Here is an 11,915-nt window from a genome sequence, read left to right as displayed (position 1 = left end):
GCGTCAAAATTGCATAGGCGCATCATCCCGATTACAAAAAGCTAATGAACATACCTGGCCGGTAGAGAACCTTTCTCCTCGTAGTGGTCGTCGAGGTTCCCGCGCTCTCCCGTGCACAGCTTGGTGACCCTGGCGCTCTCGATGGCGCGGCCGTCCAGCACCGACCGGCGCCGGTGCTCCATCATGGCGATGTTTAACGTTTCTAAAATTTTCTCAGTGGTTGTTGCGTCCCTCGCGCCCGGCCCTCCCCCCGCTGGGTCCGGCCTCTTGTGGCTGAGCTTGTGCTCCGTGTCGTCGGCGGCGCGCCGGTGCTGCTGGTGCAAGATGGCCTCGCCGATCTGCGAGCTGGACTTCTTGAAATCGAGAATCTGTCCCGCTTTCTCCGCGTGCAGCGTGTCAGTCGGAGACTCCGGGATCACCTGCGTGGCGAGCGAGGGCGGCGGTTCCCCGGCGGGGTCCCCGGCCGGCTCCGCGCCGAAGTCGTATGCCGGGGTCGAGTGGCTCTTGTCGAGACGGGCGCGGTCGTCGTGCGGGGCGGGGGCGGGGGCGGGTGCCGGGGGGGCGGGGGGCGGACTCAGCACGCCGAGGCAGGTGCGCGGGCGGGGGGGACAGCTCCAGCCCCGTGCTGCACGACACGGCCTGCAAACGATATCTCTAGGTCTACACTGTACTCTAACAATGTTACGAATTTATGTTAAATTTTTTTAAGGGATTTTATGACCTGGTAACTAAGACCTTTAGGTCAAGTTTTATTTTTATTTTAATGATACGTAGCTTTTTTTATATGAAAATGATATAATGAAATGAAATGAAGTTGATTATTATGAAACAGCATGAAGTGAAATGAAAACGAAATGAAATGACATGAGATGAGATGATATGGGATGAAGTATAATCTCAGCAAAATGGTGGTCATTTACTGAGATTTTTTCAGTGGACTTTTTGGAGGATCCCGAGAAGTTACGTCCAGCGGCTTTGTTTCATTTTCCCACATTTGTGCACTTTTACAGATATTACAGTTTAGTTTATAACAGTTAATTATAACTGTTAGTTATTATAACAGTTAATAAACCACCGCTATTACACATTTAAACCTGAAGAAACACTAAATAGACAAAATAAAACAAATTCTATTTCTGTAATCTGACGAAACGTGTTGCGGATAATAACATGTACTTTTAGGTTAGGAATATTGTTCTTTTTTTTATAATAAATTTATTTTCGTAAATAAAACAAATCACACAACTTCACTGCTCGCGTTCCCGCCAAAAAGTTCAATTTATGTTAACGAGCTCATTCTAACCAACGTAGCATTCTTTCTGAGGAGCCATTCTGTAAGATAGCCCTGGGATGAAATTTAATTTCTATAGTAGAGTGGTTAGAGAGGTACAAAAGTAATGGTTTACTTTGGCCTTCAATATAAACTATTCTGGTCGTCTGGTTGGCATTAATAATGTATTTATAATTCGTTACAAGTTACAAACACAAAAAGACACGAAGAAAGTGAAGAAAGTTTTTTATTTATGACGAAGCACAAAAGATAGAAAGAAGGAGAAAGTAAACAAGAAATAGATATCCCAAGTAACACAAGTAGGTACACGAAACAAGAAGCGCCAATAAAATACGTAGCGCAGAACGGTGACGCGGGCTGCGCGCTCGCGAGGCACATTGCGACTTGCGGACAAAACCTGTTGAAAGCTTAAAGGTCGGAGAGAAAATCTTCCACATTATTAGAGCTCAATGATCGGAATTGGCTGAAGACTTATACTCATTTTATATATTACATATTTTATACCGTTAGAGACATTATGGATAAAGGCAATTAAATTTATTATTATTTAAATTAATTCATAATAATATAAAACAATCCAAAGGAGGAAACAACAAAAAGGAGTCGTTACCTTGTCCCGGGCGTAGGGCGCAGGCTCGTCGTCCGCCCCGGGGCGCGCGCCTCCGCGGGACCTCTGCTGCGCCCTCAGCTCCTGCAAGAACTGTGCGGCGAGCGCGCGTCAGTGGGGTCGCGGGGGGCGGGGGGCGGGGGGCTGGGCGGGGGGCTGGGCGGGGGGCACGCACCTGCTCCAGCGAGTGCGGGGGCCGGCCCGCCGCGGGGCTGCCGCCGCTGACGGTGTGGCGGCGCTGGGCCCGCGCGCGCGGCTTCGGCGGGTACATCCTGCGGACGCGCCGAGGAACACAACTACTTACTCCTTTCTTATTATTATTTACATACAATATAAACGACAACCTATTTAACTGACGGTAGATAGAGATGCATACAAACAGACAGACTGAACAACATTCTGATAGTCTCTGGTTTATGTACTATTATTTAGATATTCCTGTTTCACTGTTATTAGTTTTCTTGAAAATAACAGCAGCACATTTTACTGTCTATAGCGCCGCGACGGGCCCCGGGCCCTCACGCAGGTAACTGGCTTAGTTTTCTAACGAAGTACACACTTGGCACATATTCAAGGATGGTTTCCATGATAAAAGGAATTAAAAATGCGAACAAAACTATGGCAACCACTTAACACCAAATGGACTGTGATCTGGTTCAGTCGTCTATGCATTAAAATGAAGCGAGCAGTGATCGCTTACCCTGCCTCACAATAGTTCTTTTTCCACTTGTTGTATACTCCTAATGAATTATAATTAGTACAATCTAAAACGAGTGAAGTAACGTAATGCGAGTGCGGCACCTCGCGCGGTCGGGGTGCAGCTGGGTGGGGGACGCCGGCGGGGACAGCGGCTCGCTCTCGTCCGACGACTCGCCCGCCGCCGCCTCCGCGCCCTTCGCGTCGGCCGCAGCACCCCCGGGGACCGCGGCCTCCGCGCTCGGCGCCCGGGGCTCCGGCTCACCGTTGACCGCCGCCGAAATCGAACCGCGGGGGCTCTCCAGCAACGTACTGCAACAATATGGCGGTACAGCACGTCAGCACGTCAGCACGTCAGCGCGTCAGCACGGCACGAGGGAGGTCGGGTACCGTTCGAGATGCGCGTGCATGTGCAGGCGGGCGCGGCGCGGCTGCAGGTGCGCGGCGGGGGTGCGCGCGGTGCGGCGCCGCAGCCGGAGCGCGAGGTCGTGCTGGCGCGCCTCCCGCTCGCACTGCAGCAGCACGGCGGGCGCGCTCCAGCCCAGCACGCAGCGCGCCCCGACCTGCACGAGCTCGTCCCCCGCGTGCACGGCGCCGGACGCGTGCGCCGGAGACCCGAACTTGATGTGCGCGAGCTGGTTGTGTCCGCAGTAGGACGGCACCACGGCGAACCCGAGCGGCCGGCCCTCCTGGCGCAGCACGACGGTCTCGAGCGCGGCGGGCTGCAGCACGACGGGCTCGGCCGCCTCGCGCACGATGTAGTCGGCGGTGGCGGCGGCGGCGGCGGCGGCCGCTCCCACTGTGCGGACGGGCTGCTCTGCGAACCGGTCCCGCTGCGCACAGGTGGCGGCCTCCAGCGCGAGCTTCAGCAGCGCGGCTCGGCTCTCCGCGAGGCCGGCGCCGACGCCCCAGCGGTCGAGCCAGCAGACGAGCGGCTTGACGGCCTGCACGGTGCGCGCCACGTCGGCGAGGGTCTGCGTGTCGAGGCGCGCCTCAGAGTGCTGACGGAGTGCCCGCGCCAGCGCGCCGCCCAGCACCGACACGCGCACTGCCAGTTGCTGCACGCACTCGCGAAGCAGCTCGTATTGCTGAGAAATTTCATCAGAAAAACAAGCTACAGTTCATTTTGTATAATGGCTATCCCATGCTTCCTATGAAAAACATGAGTGATTTTCAGCAGACAAGATGTTGCTTCTTGCCTCTACAAAGTTGACCATATTATTATATCTTATCACCAATAAGGAACAAGTACTACAAGATAAAGTATATAGATATGGCTTAATAGTGCTGCTTTAAAAATGATGCTGAATTCATTCATCCATCCAGCTGACACCATTCACCTCTTAACTAACACTTTTTTGATATTCTAAACAAATAAATTAAAATGTTTATTTTATACATCTTTTACGTGAGATAAATTTATTAAAAATTTAAAACAACATAAGCAACTAATAACATGAAAAGGCAAAGAGGGGTAGCCCAGACACATTGCTGTCCAAAACAGATTCTTGGAAATGTGCTGATATTCAAACACCCCCACTTTCCTGTGGTGTTGTGCTGGATATAAAGCATGGAGGGTCAAACTAGCATGCAGAACGTCGGGGGGCCTGACGTGGTGGTGCGCCGCCTCTACACGGGGGTGGTGCGGTCGATGGCACTGTACAGGGCTGCCGTGTGGTGCCACGCCCTGACCCGCGGCAACGTTGCGGCGTTGCGACGTCCGCAGCGCGCGATTGCGGTCAGGGCGGTTCGTGGATACCGCACCGTCTCGTTCGAGGCGGCGTGCGTGCTAGCTGGGACGCCTCCCTGGGACCTGGAAGCGGAGGCGCTCGCTGCGGATTACGCGTGGCGATGCGATCTCCGCTCCAGTGGGGAGCCGCGTCCTGGCGCGGCGGAAGTTCGAGCGCGGAAGCTTCAATCTCGGCGTGCCGTGCTCGAGGCGTGGTCTCGCCGCCTGGCGGACCCCGCCTACGGGCGACGGACCGTCGAGGCGATCCGCCCGGTCCTCTCGGACTGGGTGAATCGCGACCGAGGACGTCTCACCTTCCGGGCGACGCAGGTGCTCACGGGACACGGCTGTTTCGGTCGCTACCTGCACCTCGTCGCCCGGAGGGAGCCGACGCCGAAGTGCCACCACTGCAGTGGCTGCAACGAGGACACGGCGGAGTACACGCTCGCGTACTGCCCCGCTTTCGCGGAGCAGCGCCGCGTCCTCGTTGCAAAAATAGGACCGGACTTGTCGCTTCCGACCATCGTGGCTACGATGCTCGGCAGCGACGAGTCCTGGCAGGCGATGCTCGACTTCTGCGAGTCCACCATCTCGCAGAAGGAGGTGGCGGAACGGGAGAGGGAGAGCTCTTCTTCCCTCTCGGCGCCGTGCCGCCGCCGTCGGGCCGGGAGTCGGAGGAGGGCGTTTGTCCAGCTCCAGCCCCTATGAGGAGGCAGTCTCCTCCCGGTGATGGTCACGGGGCGACCTAAGGGGGTTGAGGCTGCGCCGCACGCTACCGTCACTCTAGCGCGCTGGCACCAGGAGGACGGGACGGCGCGTCGGCGGCTGCGGACTGCGATGTAGTCCGCATTTTCGTCGTCGCTGTCGTCGCTGAACATACTGTTGAAGAGCAACCCGGTCGGCGGTGTATCGCCTCGACGACCCGGTCGAGCGTCCTCGGGGTGGTGCCGCGTGTCTGGTTGTAGTGTTGACCACGGGAACCCCCCTACTCTGAACGGGTTCTGACCCCGGACGGAGATCGGACGTCGGGTGTAACAGTGCAGGGGAGTCGTTTAGTGGGTGGGCCCTAAAATCCTTGGGCCCGCGATCTGCTCTCAACACCTGCAGATCGTTGAGTCTCACATACCCCGCGCGCCCCCTAGGCGCGGGGACCTCGTAGGAGGTTCGGCCCACGGACCGAGAAAAAAAAAAAAAAAAAAAAAAAAAAAAAACATGCACCACTTCTTAAACACAAGCCCGCTAATGTCTGCAACAAAATGGTGTGGATGTGGCAATAACAATTTTATTATATTGAAAGTTTAACCTTATACCCACCCACAGCTGGGTTGAGGGATCAACATTGCCATCTCTATGAGCTCCTGACATCACTTGATACACTGTGCAATGAACTAATCTGCCCATCAAGAGCTACATAAAATGTTCATGTCTCAGTAAACAAAGCAAAATTTGTTATCAAAATATCATCCACATTTAAAAACTAAACCAATACTTAATGCATCTACTTCATTTCAGAGAAGAGTGAATACTGGTCATAGTGAGCCTGTGAAATAGCCAGAACAAGAAACTTACCAGTATCTGTATTTGTGTGTGTAAATATTTCATTGAGTGACATGAAGTAATAATAATACTCATAGATATTTTACTAAAAATGTACCGTTTTGTATATACAAAAGTTAATCATTCTTTTTTAATATATTATATTTCTATCAATCAAAATATGCACCTATGGTATCAGTGCATATCTTCCAGCACTGTGGTAATTTTTCAATGCTCTTCTTGAAGACGTCAGGTGTACCAACTAGGGCCAACAAACTCTTCAAAGGCATTTTGTACTCTTTGCGCATTGAAGCTGTGATGATTTGTACTAGTATGTACCAGACCACCCAACAAGATCACCAAACAGTTACCATGACTTTTTTAAGAATTTTGTTTGGGGCATTGGCCCGGTGCAGAACCAAGGTTTAACCAATATAATGAGCGCTTACTAGTGGTGTATTAGTGCAGGTACTTATTCTGCCCTTCATAAAAAGAATTACTAAGTGCAGATTCTACAAAATGGAGACACAAATGAACTGACATGTTACCCATCATATGTGCTTAGTTTGTATTTCGCTAAATAGAATATCAATATATAATATTTTGATTATCAAAAAATCCATTTTGAATCACAAGTGACAAGATTGCCACATTTCAGTGTCTCTTAAGCAAGACAGGTCATACTTTAATGTGTTTCTTGTGTTGGCGATCGTTCAGTTTGTGTGGCAGCCATTTATGAATATTTTTTTTTACCTTAACAATTTGAGGCAAATATACCAATATTGTTTTAATGTTAATGTTGAAAGCTGTTGATAACTCAGCAGTACGTTGAGTATTGTCAATTTCCCTTATCACCTTTAATTCGTCATTTTTTACTTTAGTTTTCAGGCAACCACAACATTCCTTTTTTAGATCAAAAAGCTTCAAACATAAACCAAGCTATGGATTTGTTGTAGTGTTCACTCTGTATACATCATCACAGCAGTGAGCTAAATTGCAGCATTGCTACCACCATGAAACTCTTATCCCATAATAACTCATATTTTTATCTTGTCCATATTGATGAAAAAGATACAAATGTAGTCAAATTAGTATATAATCAATGAACATATGACTAAATTTAAAAATATAATTCCTTACATATATATTTAACACTAATTCATTTGAATTTTGATTTATTGCCAGCCATACTAAAATTGTTTCAAATGATCAGTATTGGAAAACAGCAACTTTATAAGTAAAGCCCTAATATTAACAAACTTTCAAAGCTACAATTAGCAAATATTTGATCTTCTTACATGATATTGAGCTAAAATAATGTACTTCTTCCACCTAACAAATGTTGACTAATGTCACTATCAGTTGTTAACAGATCCTCTCATATTCTTGCTATGCTCAGTTTATTGTGAGAGTTATAAACAATTAAAATATTAAAAATTAACATATTAAGTATCGACGGGTACTTTTTCACTGTTTTAGCCAAGTGTGTTAAAAATAAAGATTTTCATCTGTAATTCTATCTAATAGCACTTACAAAGTTCCTAAGATGTTCCACAGCTTCTAGCAACAGTTCTTGGTGTCCGATGATATGCATGCCCAAGTACTCTAAGTCATCACATCTCAACATCAATAATCTAGTACCATTTAGGCCTTTGGCTCGCATTTGTGGGACGTACTGAGCAACAGATGCGTCCAGCCCTGAAATGATAATTTAAACATAGAACACAGCTTCCAATAAGTAATGATTTACAAATCACAGTAGTGATATCTATCTATCTATCTCTTAGGTTTATGGCGTTTCCTTTTAGATTTCGCCAATGTCAAGTGTATTTAATACTCTGCTTTCTATAGTGGGCTTCGTGAACGAGCAAGGTCACAGATATTCACTAAGAATTAAGTGAGTAGCTAAGAATGTTTGATGACAGGATCTCTGTTGATTTACCTAAAACAAATAAGACGCACACAATATATATACAGGGGTTAGTTCGATAACAGACAGACAAACTACAGCTTAATATTATTATGGTTAATGAATGAACTAAGAATATAAACGAAAGGGGAGTTGACAAGGGAAAGAAGAGATTTGAGATCAATGGGGCGAGGAATATCAGGAGGAATGAGATCATAGAGGGAGGAAGATAGACGAGGACAACTGAAAAACATGTGATTTGGAGAGCCTTCGTCAAGACCACATTCGCAAATAGAACTATCCCTGATATGAAGTTTAGCCAGATGGATGGGGGTACACGTATGGCCTAGCCTTAATCTACAGATCGTACTTGTAACGCGTTTATGTAAATCTTTGAAGTTGCAGAACCAAGGTCGGGGAGGAATAAAGCCTTGAATATCAGCGTAGTGTTTACCTTTAGAAAAACTAGTCTTTTGCCAACAAGAATTCCAAGAAGAAAGCAATCGTTGTTTAGCTATTGGGAGTAAATCATTAGAATAAACTCTGTAATGATCCATACAGCCAGTTGTTGTGGCGTCTTTGGCACAAAGATCTGCAGTTTCATTACCTAAAATGCCACTATGGCCAGGCAACCAAGCAAGGACAACTTCAATGTTTTTAGAATGGCAGCTGAAAAGTAAATTTTTAATTTTTAGTATGTAAGGAAATTTAGATTTTGATTTAAATTGGTTAGCAACGATAGCCTGTAAACAACTCTTAGAATCAGTAAGAATAACAGATTTATTTAGTTTATGGGACTCAATGAATGATAATGCTTCCAGAATAGCTATGGACTCACCAGAGAAGACTGAAGCTTGAGGGGGGCATTTAAAATTGAGAATCACATTGTATTTAGGAATCCAGACAGCGGAGCCAACACAACCCTGGTCTGACAACTTAGAAGCATCAGTGTAAATGATGAGCCAATCGGACCAATGCTTGGCGATGTATCTAATTAACTGGGAATTTGCAGAATGGCATTTTTTTTCTATGCCGAGATCTAAAAGAACTTGAGGCTGAAAGATAAGAGCCTTAAAAGAGATGTCGAAAAGAGGAAATTTTTGATACTGAAATACAGGACAAGGAAGGCGGAGATAGCTGACAAAACTATTGAAAAGGCAGGGATAATCCTTGTGGTACCAATATTTATTAGAAGAGATAAAATCAGAAAGGATATGGAGTTTAGAGATAAGAGGATGATAAGGAGATTGAATGACTTTAAAAAGGAACCGGTCAGATAAGTATTGTCTTCTAAGGAATAAGGGGGCATCGCCGCATTCTACCTGAAGAGCATTAATAGGTGACGATTTCATAGCTCCACAGATTAATCTCAGACATTTAGATTGAAGTTTGTCAAGGGAACTCATAGCAGATTTGTTACAAGGGTCAAGAAGGAAAGTGCCATAGTCTAAGTGACTACGTACTAAGGCGTTATACATAAGTTTTTGAGTATAGGGGTGACAGCCCCACCAGACACCAGACAAGGAACGCAGAATGTTAATATTTTTCTCACATTTTTTAACAATATGATTAATATGATGGACACCAGTTAATCTAGAATCTAATACAACACCAAGAAATTTCACATTGTCTACAACCGAAAAATTTTGTTGATCGTAAGATATTGAAACGTTGGGACAAGATCTGGACCGAGAGAAAACAACCACTTTGCTTTTAGGAATAGATAGGGACAGACCGTGGTCTGAGAGCCAGTCTAGGAGATAGCCTATGCCTGAATTTAGGCGAGAAGAGGCCTCATCAATATTCTTAGAAGAAACGTAGAGTGCGAGATCATCAGCATATTGTAGAACTTGACAAAAGGAATTAACCGAAAGCTCTAAATCGTACGTATAAATACTGTAAAGTAATGGGCTGAGGACTGACCCTTGGGGGAGCCCCTTCCACAGCTGTCTGGGAGAGGAAGAATAATTTGGAGCACGAATATATACGAATCTAGGAGACAGGAGATTAAAAATTATGTTTACAATCTTCACAGGAATACTCAGCTGGAGCATTTTCTGCCTGAGCACTGGAAGAAGAACATTGTCATACGCAGATGACACGTCCAGAAAAACACCTACCAAAGACTCATTTTTAGAGAAGGAAATACGAACGTCTGTTACAAATATGCTTAAACTATCCATAGTGCTAAAACCTTTTCGGAATCCAAACTGAGATTTAGCTAATATGTTCCTATTTTCTACAATCCATTCCAAACGGTTCTTGATTAAATGTTCCAATATCTTAGCCATTGTACAGGACAAAGCGATTGGCCGATAGCTAGAAGGGTCAGAGCTGGGCTTTCCAGGTTTTAAAATAGGGATGATAATTTGAGTCCTCCATTCGTCAGGTGGAGTTCCAGATAAAAATATATTATTAAGAATGGAAAGGAATACCTGTTTTACAGAGTTACTGCTTTTGGAAATAAACGAGTATGGAATCCCGTCAATTCCTGGGGATGAATCACTTAAACCTTCCAAGACAGCTGAAAGTTCCTCCCAAGAAAAGGGAGATTCAAAATCATCAGTAGGGTTAGAGGGTATAGTGGAGGGAAAAGTTTCTTCCAAGCAAGGTACAGAAGGAGGGGCTAACCTACAGGAAAAATGTTCAACCCAGTCAGAAGGATCGTTAGATGAGATGACAGGAGCAGGAACAGAGCAGCGATATCGTCTCATATTCTTCCAGACTTTAGAAGGGGGAGTAATAGGAGAGAGCTCCTCGCAAAAACGCAACCAACCAGATCTTTTCTTTTCTGATAAAAGTCTTACAGTCTTGGCTGCAATTCTCTGGTAAGCGATGAAATTTTCCGAGCTCATAGCAACCGAATAAGCATCCTCAGCTTCTGATCTGTTCTGGCAAGCTTGAGTGCACTCTGAATCCCACCACGGGGGAGAAGGGATTTTACATCTAGCAGTGTTTTTGAGAGGTATAGAATTAGCAGCAGAAGAAAGGAGAGCGTTTCTGAAACATACGTAAGAAGAAAGGACATTGCCAGGGTTAATCAAAGGAATATTCATTATTTCTTGATCTAAATGAGATCTGAATTGAGACCAATCAGCTCTGTGAATATTAAATTTTAAGAGAGGTGGAAGGGAAGCATTAGGAATAGAATTAAGGGAATCAGGAATTGACAGAAAGATGGTAAAGTGATCACTACCGTGAGTGGAAGGAAGGACAGACCAGGAGAGGCTAGAAGCCAAGGAAGGAGAAGTTAAGGAAAGGTCCACAGCAGTCTTTGGATTCTGAGATGGAGGAACTCTGCGAGTAGGGGACCCATCATTCAGTAAACACAAATCTAGTTCATCACAGAGATCAAGAAAAGGAAAAGAAATAGAATCACAGTAATAACAACCCCAAGATGTATGGTGAATATTAAAATCACCAAGGATAAGGATAGGTGGAGGAAGACTTGTAATAATAGTTTTTAATTCAGAGAGAATAGCTAAGTTAGGTTCAGGGATGTAGATGGACAGTAGTGATATCTCATTATTACATTACATGAGCAATAAAATTCAGAATAAGGTAGTCTCAGAGAGCTGAATAATATGAGTTATATTTTAAAAAAAACAGACTTTATACGGCTTATATATAGTGGTTTTATTTGTCTAACCAGAGCCGGCAGTCTAGCCTGACTCACCGTCTGTACAAAACATGAAACGGACACTCACCGGACATCCATTCTGCTACTTGGTCCGCAGTCCATTCAGCAATATTTAATCCAGCCATTGTAATAAGCACTGAGCATATTTCAACTGATTGAATATATTTTTTATTTTATTATGAAACAGAAAAAGTAAATATGTAGCACTATCGCGCATTTCATTTATTGTTCGAAAAAACAAGCTTTGATTACGTCGTAGGGATGTTGATCTGAGATCGACCATTCGAAGAATTAAAGCTTTAACCAAAAATATCGATTTTTTTAAATCGATCTTAACTAATAAATCGTTCTCAGTTAGCAGGAAATTGCGATTTGATTTGTTTTGTTGCAGCTAGAACGCAATCAAACATGATTATAAATTATTTTTTTGGGTTCAATAACTTAAGTGTAAAATATTTGCTCTTCTAAGTGTTACGTTTTTGTAGCATTAAGCGAGCACTAATGGTT

General features: G+C 45.3%; 1 protein-coding gene across 1 annotated transcript; it reads right to left on the bottom strand.

The window, feature by feature from the left end:
• Positions 1–252: 252 nt before the first annotated feature.
• On the bottom strand, positions 253–11,685 carry LOC114249336 (uncharacterized). The gene is made up of 7 exons (XM_089737117.1): positions 11,476–11,685; positions 7,394–7,557; positions 2,985–3,682; positions 2,700–2,906; positions 2,074–2,170; positions 1,902–1,991; positions 253–639 (listed from the first exon to the last, which is right to left on the bottom strand). The coding sequence occupies exons 1-7, from the start codon at positions 11,531–11,533 to the stop codon at positions 397–399; spliced, it is 1,557 nt and encodes a 518-aa protein (XP_089593243.1). The 5' UTR covers positions 11,534–11,685; the 3' UTR covers positions 253–396.
• Positions 11,686–11,915: the final 230 nt, after the last annotated feature.

The sequence above is a fragment of the Bombyx mandarina genome, chromosome 22, assembly GCF_030267445.1.
Source record: "Bombyx mandarina strain Sakado chromosome 22, ASM3026744v2".
Classification (NCBI taxonomy): Eukaryota; Metazoa; Arthropoda; class Insecta; order Lepidoptera; family Bombycidae; genus Bombyx; species Bombyx mandarina.
The sequence above is the reverse complement of the archived record's forward strand: the minus strand, read 5'-3'. Positions and strand labels throughout refer to the sequence as shown.